We start from the raw sequence: 24,071 nt of genomic DNA, 5'->3' as shown, positions 1-24,071 counted from the left end.
TTTGGTTAAAAAATGTTGGGGGGGGGGGGGGACCATTTTTTGTTTTTCGATTTCTGTCTGGTCGGGGAAGAAGACGGGCCCATTTTTTTAATATAGGTATAGCGCATATACTTGCATATGCGTTATACCGCCCGTCAATTTAAAGTTCAAATTTAACGAATATATTGACCGCGTTATATTTTAACGGACAAACATATTGTTAAGATATAGTGCGATGAATAATCGCGTTATATATAAAATAATACTCAGATATATGTGCTTTGAATCCGAAAAGACAATATTTTGGTTCCGATTCAATTGGGAATAAGAAGAAAATGATGATGTTCAAAAAGAAGAAAAAGAGAAATGGAATTTCTGATCAAGCTTTGGATCTATCAATCAACTTTCTGAAATGTATGTGTACTTCACCAAGTTACCAACAATTGCACTTGAGTTTTCCTCGCAGTTATTGTTGCAGTATCGACATTTTCCTTCCCAAGAAAAATTGTACTCCGTTTATTTTTACTTGACATATATATTAAAAATAATTTTTTATTTTTATTTGTCACTTTATGCATATTAAGAGAATGACAAATTTATTTTTCTATTATACCCACAGTATTTATTACTCATTTCAAATCATTTTCTCAAATTCAACAAAATATGCATCAATTAATATAGGTATTATGATAAATTATGCACTTCATCTATTATTTCTTAAGGGACGTGAAAAGTCAAAACGTGTCAAGTAAAAGTGAACGGAGGGAGTAGTACTCTAAAAGGCATAAATTAATTTGAGGTCAAGACAACAATATTTCCGTAAAATATGAATTAAACATATTTAGTTCTTCCTTTCCCTAGGTACACTTCACAGCCCTCTATAATTAAACATATTTAGTTCTTTTGTGTCTGATTTTACAAAATATTAAAAAAAAAAAAGAAGAATATTTCCGCACTTAAAAAAATGGAAACGTGTATTCATTGTCGTGACTGGAAGATGGTAAATGCAATTCAGGAAACATCTATGAATCGGAATTAAGACGCACCATATTTTCTGTCTACATCTTTCGACAAAGACATATGTTTTAAAAATAAAAAATAAAAACAGTTCGGTGCACAAAATGTACTATATTTATACAGGGTTCGAAGAATAGCCGCAACCTAAGGCAGTGTAATGTAGACAATACATCCAAATGCAAACATTATAAGTGACTGGTTCCACGGCTCGAACTCGTGACCAATAGATCACACAGAGACAACTTTACCATTGCTCCAAAATTCCCCTTCTCAAAGACATGTAATTAACCTTATTAATTAGGAGTATAAGAGTATTTGTCAAAAAATGATCTTTTATTTGTATACACTAAATGAATTGAAGGTAAATTTAATAATAAATGAATTTCAGTTTGACAAAATGATAAATATTTAGAACCGAAGTCCGAAAGGAGTATCCTGCTTATAATGGCATGACACATTTAAAGCTTAAAGTGTTAGCCAATCTGTATTACTATATTAATGAATTATGAAACAGTAAACTTTTTGAAATAGAAATAAGAAACAGAAAGTTAGCAGTAACAGAATGTCGAAATAATATCTGAAAATAATTTCGAAATAAATCGAGCCCACTAAATGCATAGTGTGCCCTTAAAAAATTATTCTCCTCAAGTATCCGAGGTGCTTGAATATTATCCTCTCAGGATAGAATGATTTAACTCACCAGTGTATTGGTACCAAAAACTCTTATGAAATGCGAACCACTCTCTTATGAAATGCGAACCACTCAATGGTTGTAAAACACATTGAAAAATTTTGTGCAGAAGAAGAAGATCAGAATTTTTTTGAAATACATGTCACGGGTCATGGGCTATTCCGGATTAAATTTTAGTTAATTAATTAATTAAATAATTGAAAGAAATTTTGTTCAAAAAATTAATCAATCAATCAATCGTTAACCGAAGCCGAAGCCGAGCGATAACGATGACGGCGCGAGACTTACTTTCTTTCCAACCCTTTCAACACCAAAAGAAGTACTTTCTCAATATAAAAAAAAGGGAGTTCATTTTCCCTCCACTTTCTTACCTCCATTTCCCATTCACCAATCCAAAAGAAATTACCATCTTCTTGAAGAGGATAAAGGACATGAAGATTAGCTCAAAATTTGAAGGATTCAGAACAAAGAGCCGGTCACTTGAAATTCATGAATGATCACACAAATGACAGGTTAACAATGAAAGCAGAAAAATGCGTTATCCTATAGTCCTAACTCTTTTCACTAATTAGGCTTCACATAAATTTAACTTAGTCACTCCGTTTCAGTTTATGTGAACCTATTTCTTTTTTTGTCCGTTCCAAAAAGAATGACCCCTTTCTAAATTTGGATGCAATTTAAATTAAACTTCTAATTCTACCCTTAATGAGAAGCATTTATAACCACACAAATACTCTGGACCCCTTTTTGATTTGTTTAGGATCACAAATTACAAAAGTCTTTATTTTTTCTTAAACTTCATGCCCACTCAAACAGGTTCACATAAATTGAAACGGAGATAGTATCATATACTTCGTTAATAGTCAGAACAAGCAAACTTTCCAACCAGAAGTTTGATCAAGAATGTTATAAGCAGCTTGCAACAAGTCATCTCTTTAAAAGATAAAACTCAGAATAAATGTAACGAATACCCTTTAATCCATTCATAAACTCATAGTCAGGACAAAATTAGATATATAATGAGGCATTCAACATTCCCACCTAAACATATATTGATATATATTTCCAAGAAAACAAGTGAAACTATAGAAGAAAAGACCAAAAGCTTTGGCCAAAAAATTACGAAGTACTTCCCAGAAAGGAGAAAACACTCTCAACCAGCATCTCAAATAAATTTCGTCTTCCTCTTCTGACGTACTCTTTTTACTTGTTCTTCTAGAAACAACGACATAACAACATATCCAATATATTCTCACAAGTGGAGTCTGGAGAAGGTAATACGTACGCAGACCTTACCCCTATAATGAAAGTACCTTAAAAATGTTTTTTTTTGGGTGTTTTATCTTATTCTTCTTCTTTTTCAGCTTCTTTCTTGAGTTGGGACTAATTAAGGGTTTGTACTTTGTATTAGGGTTTTCTTACCAAGTGTAAGTTTGTTATTATGCATCCAAACTTTGAAAACATGCCTTTTGATACAAATCTCATTACACAACTGCTGCACAACTCCTTCATCTTGTCTCTGAATTCGCCACCCTAATTTCTCAGCCAGTTCCAGCATTTTCTCCTTTTGTTCTTGGTTGAATCTCGTCCTAAATCTCTTCTTTGTCACACTGTTATTAGGGTTGCACAACTCTTCTTGATCCTCCCTATATCCACCACCTGTTGTTTTTGAGAGTGGAAAAAGTAGAAATCAGATGAGTACTAATTTTAAACAGATTACGTACGTTGAGTAGTAATTTTAGAACGACTTGTAGTAATTTTGGGAAGGATTATAGTAGCTTTAAAAGTCGTTCTAAATTTATTACTCTAGAAAGCTTTAAAATAGTCTACATACATATTAATTTTAAGATTTAAATTACATGTAATCCTTCTGTCTCAAATTTATGATTTCTAAAAATAAGTATCTCAAATTATTTGTCAATTTATAAGTTCAAGAATTTTTTTTTTCCTATTTTACCCTTAGTAGTAAATGTTCTTGAATACTACAAACACCTCAATTATGAGGTAATATTATGATTTTTAAATACCAAGAAGACATAAATAAGGATAAAATAGTCAAAAATACCTCCTAATTATTATTTTCTCAAAGAGCATGTAAAACAAAAATACGACAGATAGTTTGAGACCGATGGAGTATCTGATAGTGCAATTCTTTTTCCAAACTAACAATGTCAAATTTACTTATTATAACACATTAATTTTTATTTTTATCAGATTATTAATTATGTTTAACTTAGGGATTTACATGTAATTAGTACAACATTTCTTTTACTCCATTAATATATAAAAATTAAACTCTAAATTTTGACCCACTATTTTTGAAACCCCAGAACTACTTTAATTAATTATAACAAACAAAAACACATTACCACCACCTCCTCCAGAAGTTGACGGCAGGGCTAAAGGTCTCTGCGGTGGCAAGACATGTTGAACGTACCCACACGGTGGGGTTCCATAGTAGGGTAGGTGGTGGAGTTGCGTCTCTTTCCGGTGGAAATTACGGTGGCAGTTGCAGGCGGCGCATTTGAGGGCATCGAGTGTACCATCTTCTCCGGCAGGCATGAACTCGCCGCAGCCGTCTACGGCGTGGCCACCGATACCGACGGCATGGTTCTTGAGACACTCTTTGTACTTCGGTTTCCTCATTTGCAGCGGCGCGTCGAGTATCAATTCGTCGGAATTACTCGGCATTTTGGGCTCATTAGTTGAGTTGGAGATTTCGAGTACTGAGTTATAATTTGGTGATGCTTTAATTTCTTTCTGATCTTCTTGAGTTTCGAACTCCATGGGATTTAGCTACTCCTTTAGCTAAATTCAGTAGCTAATCCAATAATATGTGTCTATAAATATATACTCCTTTTGCCTCGGATAAAATAGTGGGATTAGGATTTAGGAATATGAGTGTCAACTTCTTTAGTACGCTTTAAACAGTATTTGACACAAGGCGAAAAAGTAAACTACTTGAAGTTAAAATTGAACAAAAAAAAATATAAAAAAAATCATGACACTTTTAAAAAAGAAAGAAATATTTTTAAAATTTGTGACTAAAATAAGTTAATTAAATTTACGTATTTATAAATTATCTCATTAGGCGTAAAATGAGATATTTAAAGTTAAATTATTTTTTAAACATAAAAAAGTCATCATCCATTTTGGAAGACTAAAAAAGAAGAAGTATCACGTAAATTGTGTCAAAAAGTGTATTTGAACATAAGTTTTATTTATATTTCGAAATAAAGTCGTTATTTTGCTCGAAATACTCTATTTTAAATATCAAATTCCTCAACTTCAGTATTTACGAATACTGAAATATTACTGACGCCAAACGGCGCCTTTATTAATCTTCGAGTATGAATTTCACCGTGCCTATCTTGTTACAGAATAAATATGGTATACTGTATACTCCCTCCGTTCACTTTTACTTGTCTTATTCTAAAAATAGATTTTTAATTTTACTTGTCCAATTTCGCATATCAAGAGAAAAATAATTTATTTTTTCTGTTTTGCCTTAGCATTAATTACTCATTCCAAATCATTTTTCAAATTCATTAAAACTATACACCAATTAATATGAGTATCATGATAAATTATGCACTTTATTTATTATTTTTTAAGGGGTGTGCAAAGTCAATAATGAACAAGTAAAAGTGAACTAAAGGAGTATATTAGTCAAACTCACAATTACGTGCAATATGCATTTTCACTGTCTTCAGTTCTCTTAAATTTTAATGGTTGTTTGTTGAAAATAAAGTTAAAACTTAACTTCCAGTTTAACTATGAACTTCTAGTTTAACTTCTTTAGCTAAATTCACCACCTAAGAATTCAAGTAAAGTAATCTCTGAATATTTCAGTTTTATCTTCTAATCGGATCGCCTGGCTTCTTTCAAGCCCTACTTGAATTGCTTTCTTCAAAAAGGACTTCAAAAAAATTCAAATTCTTTTCATCTCCATTTTTCTTTTTGGGTGCAATCTCCATTCCTTTGTGTTCCAGAAGGTTTATTCCTATATTCTTTTTTACATTTTATGCCCCGGTCTTCCTCCGTTTATTTTTACTTGTCATGTTTCGCTTTTCGAGAGTCAAACGTTGATCAACGTTTTAACATGTATTTTTTTACTATATTGATATGAGAAAAATTACAAATTATAATATTTTTTATATAGTTTCTGAATATCAAAATTTTAATTTTAAAATATTAAGAAAATTTAATGCAATTTAGCTTTAAAAATTAATCAAATTAACTATCGAATAGCAAAACGTGACAAGTAAAAATGAACCGATAAAATAACCGTAATAAACAGTACACTCTAAACGGGAAAGAATCAAAATTTTCTCTTTGATGGATTGTCATTGCTTTCATCGCACGGTAAAGTAAGCAGAGAGAGGGGGACCGTAAAAACTTTAATCTGCCTTGCGGATACAAGTTCACTCTCTATCTCTTTATTCTTAAAAAAAAAAAGAAAAAAAGATTCCAAGCCTTCGTAGTTTGTCTACTTTTAATCATCCGCTAGATTTATTTGAATTTCTTTACTTACTTCTCCACAAATGTGAAAGAATGAGAAAAATGATTTGAAGATTTCCTTTGTATTTTTAATAAATCTCTATGTATTTGCTGAACATGCTTTGGATTATATATAAATAGGAATGAATCTAGGGCTACATACTATATTGCCAAGTGGCAATATCCTATTAACTAGTATAAAAATGTACATAAAATAAATACATAGATAGGGCAAATAATTAAAATACATATTCACATGTACTATGCACTATGTGAATAATAGTGCTGGAAAGGGCAGACCCAGAAGTGGACTAGGGGCAAGCAGGCCCAATGCAAAATGCATTGATGACCCAAAATCAGGTCCAAAACCGAGTGGCCTCATGTGCGTGCTATACAGATCTGTTAATCAGATATTTTCATCTTCATCGGCTCCAACACCTCCCCTCCCCTCCCCCCCCCCCCAAGTTGGAGGGTGTAGAAAACACACCCAACTTGCCCAAAGGATCACGATGAAGAGGTCCTGTGAGTGGTTTTGTGAAGAGATCTGCCAACTGGGCAGAAGATCGAACAAATAATAACAAAATTAGCCCAGCTAGGTGTTGTTCGTGCACAAAATGACAGACGATTTTAACATGCTTTGTCCGTTCGTGAAAAACAGGATTTTTTGCTATGTGAATTGCTGTTTGGCTGTCGGGGTTAAGAGTGAGTGGAAGAGAAATAGGAATGAACAAATCCTCAAAAAGATGTACCAACCATGTAAGCTCTGCAACCACTCGCCGCATAGATCTGTATTCTGCCTCGGCCGAGCTGAGTGAGATGGAAATTTGCTTCTTGAATTTCCAAGAGATCAGAGAGGTACCAAGGTAAATGTAAAAATCACTCACCGACTTCCTCGAGTCCGGGTAGGTGGCCCAATCGGAGTCACAAAAAGCTAGGAGCTTGAATGAGGAGAAAGAAGACATAAAAAGCCCAAGCCGAGGGTCTATGAGAAGATAGCGAAGCACGCGGAATGCTGCATCTAGGTGTGGCTGTCGTGGGTCCTGCATGTACTGGCTAAGGTGCTGGACATTGAAGGATAAGTCTGGCCGGGTGTGAGGTAGTTAAGTTTGCCAAGGAGATGGCGATACAAGGTGGGATCCTTTACTGGTTCCCCTATGTGAGTAGACAAACGAGTAGATAAATTGAGTGGAGAAGAAACATGTGACAAATGGAGGGAGTCAAATTCTTGGAGAAGGTCTAAAGTGAATTTGCGCTGAGAAAGGATGAGTCCATTTGTTTCTCGGATAACTTCCATCCCTAGAAAAAAAAAATAAGTCCTCGAGATCTTTAATTTTGAATTCTTGATTGAGAAATTCTTTCAACGCATGTAATTCTATATTGTCATTTCTTGTCAAGAGTATATCATCCACATAGATAGCCACTATAGAAAAGTAAGAATCTGACTTTTTAAAGAACAAGAAATAGTCGTTTAATGAGTGAGTGAATCCCTTAAAACTTAAAGCAGTTGTAAGTTTAGCATACCACTGTCAAAATGCTTGTCGTAGCTCAAAAATTGATTTCTTTAACTTGCATGCATGAGTAGGTGAAGGAGGTAAAACCCCAAGTGGGAATTTCATGTACACGTCTTCATTTAGATCTCCATGTAGGAAAGCGTTATTCACATCGAGCTGGTATAGACCCCATCCTTTCTTTACTGCAGTGGCTAGTATGCATCTGATTGTGGTCATCTTCACTACAGGTGAAAAAGTTTTATTGAAGTCTATCCCCTCTTTCTGTATGTCTCCTCTAATGACCGATCTTGCCTTTAGTCTTTCCACACTACCATCTGAATGTTGTTTAACCTTATACACTCATTTTCATGGTAAAACTTTCCTCCCATATGGTAATTCAACCACTTCCCAAGTCTTATTAAGTTCAAGTGCCTCAATCTATTTGTCCATTGCTTCTTGCCACCCTGGTTGATGTGTTGCCTGTAAATAGTTGATAGGTTCTTGTATATTGGACAATGTGTTTAGCATATGTTAATTAGTATAAGACAATCCACTGAAATATATACAAGTAGGTGTAACAGGTGTGAGAAAGTAAGAGTTGCTAACATCTATGAGTTGGAGTGCATTATAGATATAATCCTTGAGATCAGATGGAGTTGTGTGTGGTCTGGTAGACTTCCTAACAAGAACATCCATCATAAAATCAGAATATAAAGAAGGAAAAACTGGTGCAGATGCATGTGAATGACTAGATGATACTGGAGAATCTGGAGATAACCTAGAAGAAGAGATAGAGGGAATATGTGTGCTAGGATGAATTGAAGAAATGGGTGAAGAACAAAAATTAATTGATGATTCAGTAGGCTCTTGGGAAGCTTGAGTGTGAGGTCTGCTAGCAAAAGGTAGAGTTTCAGGAGTCTGGTTACTTAGAGTAGCTTTAGTAGTGGGTAAAGAAATACCAAAAGAAGAATTAGACTTAATAGAAGCAAATGGAAAGAATTCTTCATGAAATACAACATTTTTAGAAATGAAGGGCTTTAAATTATTGAGGTTCAACACTTTGTAACCCTTCTTTCCAATAGGATAACCTAAGAAAACACAAGGAGTAGCCCTTGGTTCAAACTTAGTTCTATGATTTGAGAGAGTAGAAGCAAAACATAAACACCCAAAGCATCTAAGGTTAGAGTAATTTGGCTTGCTTGTAAAACGAACTTCATAATGAGTCTTAAGCTTTAAGACACTTGAAGGAAATCTGTTGATCAAATAGGTTGCTGTAAGAAGGCAGACACCCCAGTATGATATAGGTAGGTGTGATTGGTATAACAAGGCTCTAGATGTCTCTAAAATATACTCGCGCTTTCTCTCCACAACTCCATTTTATTGTGGTATGTACACACAAGTGGTTTGATGAACAATACCTTGTGACTGAAAAAATTCTGATTGAATGTTCCCACTTCCCAATTCAAAAGCATTGTCTGACCTTATAGTTTTCACCTTGCTATTAAACTGCCTTTCTACCATAGCTAGAAAGCTTTTTCGAATAGTGAATGCATTGGATTTGTTGGTTAGTAGGTAGGTCCATGTGCCTCTACTGAAATCATCAACAATTGTAAGGAAATACTTAAATCCATCATATGTAGACTTATTGTATGGTCCCCAGACACCCACATGAATTAATTCAAACACTTTTTTAGTAGAAATAGAACTAGAGGGAAAAGGAAGTTTGGGCTGCCTTGCCATAGGACAAATAACACATGGAGTGGAGAATTTGGAACACTTGGATATAGAAACTGATGAAATATTTTTCATATTGCTAAGGGGAATATGACTTAATCTGTAGTGCCACATCTTTTCCTTTACACTTGAATCAGAAAAACTAAAACATGAATGTAAACCATGATTGGAAACAAAATTCCTTCATGGAATGAAAACTCTTCTAAACTTAGGTGAACTCTTAGACACCGCTGCTCTATGTCTGGATCTGAGAATGTAGAGGCCTCCTTTCTCTTTACCAATCTTCAGTGGGCTTTTCATTGAAGGGCCCTACAAAAGAAAATAAGAAAAGGGAGTGAATAAAATATATTGCTTGAGTTGTGTGCACAACTTGTGCACGGACAACAGATTATATTTAAAAGATGGAATGTAAAGAACATTTTGCAGAATCAGAATAGGCAAAAGAGACACAATTCCTGAATGAGTGATTTTAACTCTGTAAGAGTTAGGGAGTTTAACCATGAGATGTTTGGGTAAGGTTTTCAAATCTGTGAAATATTCTTTACTGAAAGACATATGTTCTGTTGCTCCACTATCCAATATCCAAGACTCATCATTGATTTGAATTAAACAGGCAAAATCTCCAAAGAAATTGGCTACACTAGCACAGCTCACATTTGCTGCAACATCAGAGGTTCCTGCACTGTTTTGTCCTATTTTTTCTTGCTGAAGAAGCTGCAGCAACTCAACCATATTTTCCTAGGTGAGATTCTGAACTCCTGTAGTATTTTCTGCTTCTTGTTCACTACCCTCATTTGAGAGGAAAGCATTGTTTGCCTGGGTACCTATCTGAAACCTTTTCTGCCTTGTGAGCTTGAAGTCAGCTGGAAACCCATGAATCCTATAGCACTTGTCTATGCTATGTCCAGGCTTCTTTCAATAGGAACAAATTCTTGCCTTTTTCTTAGATTTAAAACCTGTTTTCTGCATCCTGTTCTCATTAAATTTCCTGAAGTTTCCTGGTTGGTTTGTAGCAATGAATGAGATAGATTCCCTAGAGTATGCAGGGGTAGATATATCTCCCTCTATTTCTCATCTTGAATCACAAGAGAGTATGCCTGTCAAATGGAAGGTAAAGGTGATGACAATAAAATATTGCTCCTTACCCCAATAAATATGTCATTCAGTCCCATTAGGAACTGTAGTAGTCTCTCATCTTGGTGTGCTTTCAAGCTTTTGACTTTTGTCCCACACTCACATTCACAAACACAAGCAAACGATGTGTTAAGTGCATCTAGTTCATCCCATAGGATCTTCAATTTGGTGAAGTAAGTTGGTACACTTGAATTTCCTTGCGCCACTGAATTTAATTCCTTTTGTAATTGGAACAACTTTGCTCCATTTTTCTAACCAAATTTGTCTTCCAGGTCACTCCATAAATCCTTTACACTCTGTGAATAGAGAACACTCTCAGCTATCTCTTTGGACAAGGAGTTGAGCAGCCATGAAAGTACCATATCATTACATCTTGCCCAGGCTTGTTGGATTGCAGAATCAGCTTTAGGGATAATAAAGGTACCATCGATAAATTCCAGCTTGTTCTTTGTAGACAAGGCAATGATAACTCCCTTTCTCCAACCTCCATATCCTTTTCCATCAAAGGCTGAGGACACAAGGTTCATCCCTCGATAGTCAAAAGGATGGAGGTAGTAAGGGTGAGTAGAGTCAATCACTCCTGAATCAATGGTAAGTGCAGGTGCAGGAACATTGGTGGTGGCAGTACCAGAAGCTAGAGTATCAACCGACTGTGGTGAAGAACTCATAGCAGACAAGCTTAAAAGAAGAAGAAAAGTGAAGAAGGAAAGCTGTTTTATGACTGAGAAAGCAGAAAATGATAGCAGAATCAAACCTGCTCTGATACCATGAAAGAATGAGAAAAATGATTTGAATATTTCCTTTGTATTTTCAATAAATCTCTGTGTATTCCTGAACGTGCTTTGAATTATATACAAATAGGAATGAATCTAGGGCTACATACTATATTGCCAAGTGGCAATGTCCTATTAGCTAGTATAAAGGTATACATAAAATAAATACATGGATGAAGCAAATAATTAAAATATATATTCATATGTGCTAATTAAAATACTTCTGGAAAGGGCAGACCCAGAAGTGGGCTAGGGGCAAGCAGGCCCAATGCAAAATGCATTGATGACCCAAAATCAAGCTCAAAACAGAGTGGCCTTATATGTGTGCTATACAGATTTGTTAATCAGATCTTTTCATCTTCATCAGCTTCAACAAACTGTAATAGATTACATCTACAGAATGGAAAAATAGAGATAAAATCTATGATCTATAGTTACTGAGTTGAACCATTTACCGTGCTAAGAAAAATATTGTCACAACCCAATTTTACCTATAGGTCATGATGGCGCCCAACACTACGGCTAGGCAAGCCAACTTAACTAATTAAGCATTCATTGACAAAATTTAAAACCAAGAGAAATAATAGAAATCCAAATTCTACCAATGTGTGTGCCAAGACCTGGTGTCACAAGTGTATGCGCATCTAGTAGATTATACAAACCTCCAATACTGTCTGAAATAAAAATAGACAGAATAAAAAATACAAAGAGAGACACTAGTAGCTGCAGAACGGATCAGGAAAACAGCTCACCACTATGCCCCTGAATAACGTGGGTGTAAGACGATAGGTCCCCCACTAGTACTTGCCTCAGTTCCTGCACAAAAAGTGCAGCAAGTGTAGTATGTGTACGTAAACAACGTGTACCCAGTAAGTATCAAGCCTAATCTCGAAGTGGTAAAGACGAGATGACCGACTTTGACACTCACTATGGGTCAATAATAATAATTGAAATACAACTAGGATATTTAAATCAGCATGATTCATAGAATTTAAAATAATTTATTTAATCAGCGCAAATAATCAAATTCCTTCAAATGCAACAATTCTCAATATATTAATTAAATTCCTTCAATTTAAATAATTTTTAATTTATCAGTTAAATATCATTTACAGGAATAACAATTAATGCTTTAACAAGCAAGAATAATAATTCATTAAATTCAAAGAATTTTTTGATTTATCAATTAGCTACGCAAGCTGAAATAAACTGTTAAAGTATCGTGTAATTATTATTATTATTAAGCACGATTTCTGCCGATGATGTACGGCCCGATCCAGAGTGTCGTGTACACTGCCGAGGGACGTGCTGCGCGATCCATAGATGCATCTATCATGCCGAGGCGTTTGGCCCGCTCCACAAGAAAGGAGGACATTTCTTATATACCACCGGAAGGAGAATATATTTATTATAAGATAAATTCGAGAGGAGAACAATTTCATTTTAGCAATTAATTAATTTAAACAAAAAATCAAGCATATGAGATTTCCATTCTTTAATATCTTTATCTAACAATTCACAATATATTCATATATATCAATTAATATTAATTAATCAAGGAATATAATTTACACAAGTAATTCATGCTTTGAGACCTAAACTACCCGGACTTTAGTATTAATAGTAGCTACGCACGGACTCTCGTCACCCCACACGTACGTAGCCCCCCCACAATTAGCAACAATTATTTAATTTTTAATCACATATGAGGTAATTTCCCCCTCATAAGATTAGACAAGAGACTTACCTCGTCTTGCTCCAATTTAATCCATTAGAGGGCCTTTTCCACGATTATCCAACTCTGTCTGGCTCGAATCTAGACAAAAATAATTCGATACAATCACTAAAAATTATAGGAATCAATTCTATAAGAAAATACTACATTTTTAATAAAAATTCCGAAATTAATTAAAAATTCGTCCGTGGGACCCACGTCTCGGAATCCAGCGAAAGTTACGAAATATGAGCACCCACTCAACCACGAGTCTACCTATACCAAAATCACTAAATTCCGATAAAAATTCGGCCCTCAAATCCTCAAATCTAACTAAGAGGGTTTTCAAACTTTTCCAACTCAATTCACCAATTAAATGATAAAAATAGTAATGGATTCGGGTAATTTAACCAATATTGAGTTAACAATACTTACCCCGTTATTTTCTCTGAAAATCTCCCAAAAATCGCCTAAATCCGAGCTCCAAATCGTTAAAAATGAAAAATATCCCATTTTCAGAACTTAGACTCTCTGCCCAGTGATTTCTTCTACACGATCGCAAACTTCCTCACGCGATCGCGTAGCATAAATTTTACTGCCCAAACATTAACCCTACGCGATCACAGAAAATCTCACGCGATCGCGAAGCACAGTCTCCGCAAGCCTACGCGATCGCGAGCCTCCTCATGCGATCATGAAGCATTAAGCGCGTGGCCCAGCTCCTCCCCAGTTTCCCTTACGCTATCGCAAACAACTACACGCGATCGCGATGCACAAGCTGGCCTAACCTACGCGATCGCAAACGTGCCCACGCGATCGCATAGAACGAATTTTCAGCTATCCAAAATAAGCCTGCGTGATTGCAACCCCATTCACGCGATCGCGTAGAACAAATCCACCTCTGTCCAAATTTCTCTACGCGATCGCGTATAAGGAAATCAGAAGAAAATACCAGCAGTTATCACTAGTGTTCCAAAGGTCAAAAGTGATTCGTTAGTCATTTGAAACTCACGCGAGCCCCTCGGGATCTCGACCAATTATACCAACAGCCAACAAGTCCCAAAACAACATACGAACTTAGTCGAACCTTCAAATCACACCAAACCCCCCTAAAAATCGCGAATCATCCCCCAATTCAAGCTTAATGAAACTTAAGATTTCCAGCTTCTACATTAGGTACCGCAACCTATCAAATCAAGTCCGATTGATCTCAAATTTCGCATACAAGTCATAAATGACATAACTGAGTTATGAAAAGTTTCAGAACTGGATTCCGACTCTGATATCAAAAAGTCAACTCCCCGGTCAAACTTCCAAACTTAAATTCCTATTTTAGCCATTTCAAACCTACTTTAACTACGGACTTCCAAATAAAATTTCAAATACGCTTCTAAGTCCAAAATTACCATACGGAGCTGTTGGAATCGTCAAAATTCTATTCCGGGGACGTTTTCTCAAAATGTTGATCGAAGTCAAACCTAGCATTTTAAGGACAACTTAAGGAATCAAGTGTTCCGGTTTCAACCCAAACACTTCCAAATTCCGAACCAACTATCCCCGCAAGTCATAAATTATTAAAAGCACATACGGAAAATTTTATTTTAGGGAAGGGGGTTCTAAAAGTTAAAATGACTGGTTGGGTCATTACAAATATAATGAGTTTAATGTTGTAAACCTTAAATGTATGAACTCATAAAATTTAAATCCTGGATCCGCCTATGTCTATATGTATATTGTTCTGTATGCGAACAAAGTCCCATATCGGTACCTAAAAAGATTAGGAGCCTACATATAAGGTGTAAGAATCTCTTAATGGTATGAGACATTTTCAGAAAAATCGTGCGGGCTTGGGCCAAATCGGCCAATATCACACAATGTTAAAATACTTATGAGTTGTTTTAGCCCAACAACTGATATTGAACCCCATGTTCAGCAGGACGAGTATATAAACCAATGACAGTGATGGCGTGGAGCTTGGTTTACTTTCCCTTATGAGCTCAGAGACGCACACAGACAAGAAGAAGCTAGCTCCGTGCTTCGATTTCTATAATATTGTAACAATGTCGGTGGCACAAAGTCAATCTCAAAAAGTGATCAGTGGATCGTGATAGTGAGCACATGGAACTTAGTTCGAGAGAGAGACCCATGAATCATGCTTATGTATTACATAAAGACACACACAGACAAGAAAAAGTTAGTTACATGCTTCGGTTGCCATAACACTCTAACAATATGGGTGGCACAGTAAATCTCGAAAATTAATCTGTGGATCGTAGTAATGGACCATGTGAAACTTAGTTCAAGGGAGAGAATCATGGATCGTGGTTAGGGATGTTCATGATTCGGTTTGGATCGATTTTTTCCTAAAAAAAAAACCAAACCAAGTAAGTCGGTTCTTAAAATATTGGAACCAAACGAAACCAATTAAGTCGGGATTTTAGCGATTCGATTTTTGTCGGTTTTTCGATTTTTTTCGGTTATTTATCGGATTTTTTCTTAAATATGAGACATACACTACCAAATACATATTACGGCGATTACATTTTCAACGTAACACTATCAAACCAATTGCTCTTTGAGAAATCTATCATTTACCATGATATATTTGATGATACTTGAATCAAATAGTGATGAATAATTTAAGTACTCAATTAAAAATTAATTATTTTTAACATGAAATAATTCTTGTACTTAGCAAAAGTAAACTACCAATCAAACCAGAATGTAAAGGCAAAGAATTAGATTATTATAATAGCAAAGAACTAACTAAAAATACAAACGACTAATATGTACCATAATATTTTAGAAACTTTATATAAAAATATACATATATATATGTGTAATAATAAATTTAAATAGCTACTTCTATAGTCGGTTTGGTTCGGTTTTTTCGGTTATTTTTTGATTAAAACCAAAACTAAACCAAATTTGATCAATTTTTAAAATTCAAAACCAAAACCAAACCAAAAAAGTATCCTTTTTTTGGTCGGTTTGGTTCGGCTTTTCGGGTTTTTATGAACACCCCTATATCTATCTATCTATCTATATATATATATATATAAATAAATTTGGCATGTATATTTTATATTTATAGAGTGAGCAGAGAGCAATGTGTTCAGTTGTCAATCCATCAAGTAATTAATGGAATAATTAAAGAGATAGAAAGTCGCAGAATAAGATCGCATAATTTAAGATTTTGCAGTACTGAGTAGTGAGGGGATTCATCATTCATGTGATCCCTTAATACATAGACAACCCGGATGGACTGTGACAAGTCATTGCTCCTTGACAAATACCCTCATCTCCGTATAATTCCTAAAGAAAAATCGAAAATGAATCAAACTCAATCTTAAAAGCTAGCAAAATGAAAAGCGTCTGAGATCGATTCAAATATGAATAACATAATACAAGAGGCCAATAATGAGAAAGACAACAACACGATGGATGAATCTCGACTCCGATACCATATAAAAATTAAAAAAAGAATATTCGGCCTAATTTAACTCGATCATTTCTTCAACCGATATGAAACTTTAACACTCTAATTCTTCCCCACATTTACTCTCACACTCACTAATCTGCATTCTTGTCAGCTAAAAGGAAACCAATTATACAAGAGAAAGCTCCAACTCCAGCATAATTGTTTGTACTTATAGCTGCAGAGCATAAACAGATACATATAAATGCATGCAGACAGATGGAAAACGACAATTTTTTCTTTTGTTATGTCACTACTTCTCTGTCGCACGTTAACATCTTCAACACAACAACAATAGTGTATTCCCGTATTGTGTATTAAAAGACTATCCGATCAAGAAAACCAAAGTTATTTAATTTCTTCTTCTTTTATTACAGACAGCTTACAGTGATGAACTGCTTTGCCTAAGTGCCATTCCTGACCATTCACTTTCTTTTTTAGTCTGGTTTTTTGCCTATGTCTTCACTCAATCTCTGATGCCGTGCATGATCCGGTTTTTGTAACAGGTTTTTCCTTAAGGGGGTTTGGCATTGCTATTTGCGTGAAATGTTATTTGTTTGGTGCTGACAAAAAAAGAAAGAATTGCATGTAATAAATTTTGGATTTAACTTAGTACCACTAATATTTTAAAGAGTTTTTATGCTATCACTTTAATTTAATTACTGCTTATCTGCTTTATTTTTTAGGTAACTAATTTCACTACTCTGTAGTTATCTTTTGGTAATTTTATACTATATAAAAAGGTTAAATTCACGATAATTTTTTTGTGGCCCAACCTCATAAGAAAAAACGCCATCTCTTTTGTTTTACATGACACTATTTCATTATTAATCTATACTAAAGAGAATGACTATCTTTTTTTTATTTAGAAGTAATTTAATTTCTAAACTTTGTATTTTACTCATATTGGCATACTCTTATATCTTAAGATCACAAGTTTTTAAAGGTTTTCCCTAAACTCTATGTCTAGCCAATATCGGTGGAGCTATAATGTTGTGTACGAGTTTAGTAGTACCTAATAACTTTGACCCAAATTTTATATTTGTGCCAAAAAAAACTACTTAAAATATATAAATAATTTATTTTGGACCCAACAAGCTCTCCAATCAAACTATACCATATAAATTAAAACGAACAATAAAATCAAATGATTAAATAAAATGAAGCTAGGGGCATTCTATTTTATGTTTATATACGTACGTGTCTACCCATATGCATGCCTTAACAACTTAGGGATTTGGTTGAGGGGGTAGAGGAAAATTAGTAAGTTGTCTCACTTCCTTAGATCAATTGCTATATGCGACGTGAGAAGGACCTATGTTGTAAAGATAGGGGTCCAGAAAGTTCGAACAAATTTTTATGTATACAAATTTATATATATATATATATTTAAAAAAGTGATATATTAGTAATAACATCTTATATACAAAATAGATTTTGATTGAATACAAAAATATATCTGAGACATTCGAATCTTGGGTTCGACTTTATGCCACTTGTAAGAAAAGTTCCCCACAAATTCACAAAATAATTCAAAATAGATATACTACAGTAGTTTTCCTGGCCAACATAACAAAAAACAACAAACAAAATTTGAGAAAGGGCATTAAATTGTTCAAATAGGTAGTTGGGGGCACATGTGAGCTGCAGGAAGTACCACAAACCGTGCTTAGGGTTATCAATGACTTCCATTAGATAGTAGACTTTGGCCCCATTCTGTGTACTCTAAAGTTAAAGAAAGAATCAAATCAGTGCTAAAAATAGGGTAACTGTATGAAATGATTCACTTCATGTTTGCACGCATATGGTAAAATAATACTAACTCTCTGCTTTTTTTCCCAACACTATTCAAACCTTTGCACTCGTCACATCGACCTTCATAATTGTTTAATTTCTCTACTTACTTTCTCTCGTGAGTTAATTGAAGCATGCGTGAAGAATTGTCATTGACCAAAAATTAGAGGATGGAGTTGCAAAATTACTTATTAGCTATGTTGCTTCGATTCTCTAAAAATATTTATGTTGCTTGGATTCTCCAAAAATATTGTTGCCCTACTCGTGTCAGATCCTTCAAAATATATTATTTTTGCAGGATCCAACACGCACGGAAGATATTTTTAAAAACTCCGAGCAACATTGCTGAGACTATTTGAACTCAATTAAATATTCAAGTTGAATACCAAGGAAGAAAGGAAAGATTAAAATACCACCACGATGGGAGTAAGTGAAGTATCACCGTTTAATTTTTGTATGAAAAAAAAGACAAAGCAAATGGAGGTGTATACGGGTGAAATCGAGCCCGTTGAACACCTCGGTTCTCGATGGAGTAAACAGAGCAGAGACATGATCGTAAGAAACCGGAATCGGGACAAGGAGCCCCTCGAGTCGGGATCCGGACAAAACATCTGCCATCGAAAGAATCGGGGCCACATCCTCCCAGGTCCGATTCGAATCCCAAAACTTGGGAGAGCATTACCAGATAATTGAGCACGACTAGCAAATGGTCGTGATATCCATGCCCAGGCGGATGTCACGACGTGAATCTCGACACGTATCGGCAGAAAATCTGTGATTAGCAAAATGAAAGATTTTTACCTTTTATGGAATTGTACTTAGGGTAAAACTCCCTATTATATAAAGGAGAGTCTCACTATTCATTAGACACATTGTAACACACATATCAAGGTAATATATTATTATTTTATCTTTTATTCAAATTTTTTACTTTTGTTCATCAGTTCTTCATTGTTGTGAGCCCGGGATCGAAGGCACGCATTACATTAAGATGTTACTGAGTTCGGGATCACCCCTCTTAATTGGTTTGATAATTTATTACATTCTTTATCTGTTTAATCTAACGTTAATTATCATTTGTATTGAATTAATCTGCATATACTTAAAATTATATATAAATTTAATTGTTATCTATTTTTAGGGTAAAAAGTTTGGCGCCCACCATGGGGCTAAGGATAATAATGGCAATTTGATATAAATTTTCATCACACACTCTATTTTACACTTGTTCTTTGAGCTTTTTCAGGTCAAATTAAAAATGTCAAACTCCCAATTTGCCCATTTGAACGTTGATGTTGAGTTCGGCCACCATGGCGTGAACAACAACGTGGTGCCCAGCAACGAGGTGCCCTCTGTTGACCCTAACGGATTCCCAGTCGCGGATCCAATCGATACTAACTCATAAGTGACTATCGAAGCAAACTTTCCTGGTGACCTCGAAAGTAGCATTCACGGGCTAGCCCGGTCGACAGCCCGGAGTACGCACGACGTCGAAGGTGCTGGATAAACCTGCGGGTGATTTTCAAAATGTTACAGGCTCAACAGGCAGCAATAGCCTAGTTACAGAACCAAAGCCTCGCCCCATCAGAATTGAGCCTGAACCATCCCAAAATAATGCTCGCAAAATTGAACCGGCCACAGAAAGGCAGGGTGAAGCAGAACCCGGGACCAACCCCTGAGATAATAAAGATGCTAGAGGAACTGACAAAACGGGTAGAATTGGGAGAAAAGAAAATCAAAACCAACGACCAAAAAATAGAGACCTATAACTCTAGGGTCGATCAAATCCCAGGAGCACCACCAATACTGAAGGGCCTGGATTCCAAGAAATTTGTCCAAAAGTCGTTCCCTCTGAGCGCAGCTCCGAAGACGATCCCAAAGAAGTTCCGTATGCCCGAAATTTTAAAGTATAATGGAACAACTGATCCTAATGAACATGTGACCTCCTACACATGTGCCATCAAGAGAAACGACTTGGAAGATGACGATATCGAATCCATTCTACTGAAAAAGCTCAGAGAGACCTTGTCCAAAAGAGCTATGCAGCGATAACTTTGGCCGACGTCCATAACATATACCAATCAAAAATTAGGGTCGAAGACGATCAGCTCAGGGCCCCTTCCGGATCCATTTATCCCGTCAGAACTAGTGACAGATCCAAAAGAGCCATCGATCATGAACCAAGATCGAACAGAGATCGATATCAACCATACAATGGAGATCGAAGGGGTAATGGGTCATGGCGCAACCCTGCGATGAGTGAAAGAAGAAGCGATTGAGGTCAAAATAACGGGGTACTCATGAGAAAAAATGGTTTCGACAGACCGTTATCGGGTCTAAGGAGGCACAAAGGTTATCGGAGTACAACTTCAGCGTTGATGCTACCGGCATCGTATCAACCATCGAACGCATCAAAGACATTAAGTGGCCTCGACTGTTGCAATCTGATCCATCCCAAAGGGATCCCAACCTAATGTGTAAGTATCATGGTACTCACGGCCACAGAACCGAAGACTGCTGACAACTTAGAGAAGAATTAGCTCGATTATTCAATAACGAACACCTCCGAGAATTTTTGAGTGATCGAGCCAAAATCACTTCAGGAATAGGGACTCCAACAAGCAGATCAAGCAAGAGGACCTCAGCACATCATTAATATGATCATTAGTGGAGTTGACGTCCCCCAAGGGCTGATGTTAAAGCGCACCAAGGTGTCCATTACAAAGGAAAAATGGACTCGAGATTATGTACCGGAGGGATTCGTATCTTTCAATGGCGAGGACGTTAAAGGCATCGTGCAACCACATAATGATGCGCTGGTAATATCTGTACTCGTGAATAAATCTCGAGTTAAGTGTGTGTTAATTTATCCAGGTAGCTCAGCCAATATCATCAGATCGAGGGTCGTAGAACAACTAGGTTTACAAGACTAGATGATGTCTGCAATCTGAGTTTTAAACGAATTTAACATGGCATGTGAGACTACCAAAAGGGGGATAACCCTGCTGGTAAACAACACCGGGATCGTACAGGAAACAAAGTTCTACCTGATTGAAAGAGATATGAGATACAATGCTCTATTCGAAAGGCCATGGATTCACAACATGAGGGCAGTACCCTCGACATTACATCAGGCATTGAAATTCCCCACACCGGGAGGGATCAATACTGTTTATGGAGAACAGTCGGCCGCAAAAGAAATATTTGTTGTCGATGAGGTGACCCTGATATCTGCACTCTCGACATCAAAGCACCCGAGCTCAACTACCAAGGAAGAAACCAAATAGCAATCACTGATGCCGGCCCCGACCGAACCAGAAAAGCAAAAGACATGCGAGGATGATGATTACGGATTCCCTAGGTTATTCATAGCCCATGACGATTCCGATTCCACCAAATCAAAGGTTGAGGAGCTGGATCAAGTCAGATTGATCGAGCACTTGCCCGATCGGAAGGTATACTTGGGCACGGGGCTAATGCCCGAGCTTTGGAAAAAACTCATTGAATTCGTTATTGCTAACATAGATTGTTTATCTTGGTCCCATCTTGATATGACAGGGATCCCGCCAGAAATAACTACTCACAAGCTGAGCTTGGATCCGAAGTTCCACCCGGTTAAACAGAAGAGGAGGCCTCAAGTCTGTAATGACCCGACTTGTCATTTTAAGGATTAGCGTCTCGTTCAATGACTTAAGGTCATGAGCAACTTTATGATGTATATTATGACTTGCGTGTGTGGTCGAGTTTGATTTTCGGATGATTCGAGATTAAATTGAAAGAACAATTTTCATTTTTGAAGCGTAAATGAAAACAGTTGACGAGAGTTGGACTTTTGAGTAAACGATCCCGGAATAGAGTTTTGATTATTCCAATAGCTTCGTATGGTGATTTTGGACTTAGGAGTATGTTCGGAAAATTATTTGGAATCCTGTAGTTAAATTAGGCTTGAAATGGCGAAAATATATAGTTTAAATTGGAAGTTTGACCGGGGAGTTGACTTTTTGATATCGAGGTCGGAATCCAGTTTTAAAAATTTTCATAGGTCCGTTATATTGTTGTTGTTGATATTTATGATTTTGGACTACGAGGCGGTACCTCGGGAGTGCCCTTTGTTGATATTTTTCTATGGTTACACTTGCCTTTGGTTATTTTTTTTTTTTGTGATATGTAAATTCTTGTGTTCTTCCGTGATATATTATTTGATTTTATTATGTGTTTTGTATTCCTTGTTGTATTGTGTTGGCCTTGGCTCTTTGTACAAGACTCTGAGGATTTGTGTTTATGGTTTTTACTGGTTTTCGAGATTTGAGTTGTTTCGAATAAAAGAAATTGCTATTATATTTTAATTTAATAAATTTTACATCCAAATTAGCAGTCATCGGATGCTTAATTTTAATTGAAATATCATTTTCTTCACCCAAACGAGTTCAAAAATAAAATCATTTCTTTGATGATTTCTTACTTGGTTTAAAAAATTATAAACTTACTTTATTGAAAATAAATTGATCATGCGGATCTTATATACATTAATATATTGGTACGTGAATTGTCCGTACATTTGTGATATGAAATGTGGGCACGAGGTGTCGTGGTTAAATGATGATGATATTTGGCACGTGAGTTGTCCGTACGGTTGTGATAGAGAAATTGGCACGAGGTGCCATTGAAATATGAAAGTGGGCTGAGGCCCGTATTTTATGATTTTGAAATGTTGTATCACAGGGTGACTTTATTCGAAAGAGTTTTATTTGAAAGAAATTTGTTTGAAGGAAAGAGATTTGAAAGAGATTTATTTGAAAGTATTATATCTTGAAGATTTCTATTTGAAAAACATATAGGCGAAAGATTTATATTGGAAGGACTTGATTAATTGGTTGTACTTGTATTCATTATTTGTTACGCAATATTTATTGTGTTCTTATCGCCATGCTGTGTATATCACTGGTTGATTATTGTTGCCATCATTGTTATTTGTTTCCTATTATTTTTGCATACTATATTGTACAGGTTATTAGACTAGTGAGTGTCTCGACTGTACCTCCTTACTACTCCACAGAGGTTAGTCTTGATACTTACTGGGTACCGACCATGGTGTGTTCATACTACACTTTTGCATATTTTTGTGTAGAGCCAGGTGTTGAAGATAACGGACTCAGACAGAGTTAAAGTGTGATCGCAAGGATTCAAGGTAGAGCTGCTTGGTCGTCGCAGTCCCTTGGAGTCTTTTCATTTTATTGTACTGTTAATTATTAATCAAACAATATTGAGTATTCGATCCTTGAGATCATTCCATGTATTCAGTTAGAGTTCGTGATTCAGTATTACCAGTCTTGGGAGGTTATTATATTTGTAATTATTTTCGCTGTTGGTTTATATTAAAAAGAAGGCTTGAATTGTTATTATAATCAGCTTACCTAGTCTTAGAGACTAAGTGCCATCACGACGCCTGTGGTGGGATTTTGGGTCGTGGCAAGTTGGTATCATAGCTCTAGGTACATAGGTTCTACGAGTCACGAACGAGTTTAGTAGATGTCTCCATACCGATCCGCGAGACTCTACTAAACTCGCTTATGACTCATAACACCTCTCTGCTGATGTGACTGTAGAGACTCAAGGTAAACCTGCTGATGCATTCACAGGCTTCGGAGTCACCTTTAAGTTTTTGTTTTGCACTGTTTATTTTTATTTATAGACAGTTGTATTTAGAAGTTTTCTAGCAAACACTATGTATAGCTTATGACTTGTACTACCGGTTTTGGGAATTGTA

General features: G+C 35.8%; 1 protein-coding gene across 2 annotated transcripts; it reads right to left on the bottom strand.

Moving 5' to 3' along the window:
• Positions 1-2,648: 2,648 nt before the first annotated feature.
• On the bottom strand, positions 2,649-4,588 carry LOC104092963 (zinc-finger homeodomain protein 2-like). 2 transcript variants are annotated; one of them, XM_033655314.2, is made up of 2 exons: positions 4,063-4,588; positions 2,649-3,346 (listed from the first exon to the last, which is right to left on the bottom strand). In XM_033655314.2, the coding sequence occupies exons 1-2, from the start codon at positions 4,472-4,474 to the stop codon at positions 3,075-3,077; spliced, it is 684 nt and encodes a 227-aa protein (XP_033511205.1). In that variant the 5' UTR covers positions 4,475-4,588; the 3' UTR covers positions 2,649-3,074. The 2 variants fall into 2 exon arrangements, with proteins under 2 accessions (XP_033511205.1, XP_009596948.1); XM_009598653.4 differs by having other exon boundaries at positions 4,057-4,586.
• Positions 4,589-24,071: the final 19,483 nt, after the last annotated feature.

This window comes from Nicotiana tomentosiformis, chromosome 5 (genome assembly GCF_000390325.3).
Source record: "Nicotiana tomentosiformis chromosome 5, ASM39032v3, whole genome shotgun sequence".
NCBI lineage: Eukaryota > Viridiplantae > Streptophyta > Magnoliopsida > Solanales > Solanaceae > Nicotiana > Nicotiana tomentosiformis.
Note: the sequence above shows the minus strand (reverse complement) of the source record. Positions and strands in the feature narration are given on the sequence as shown.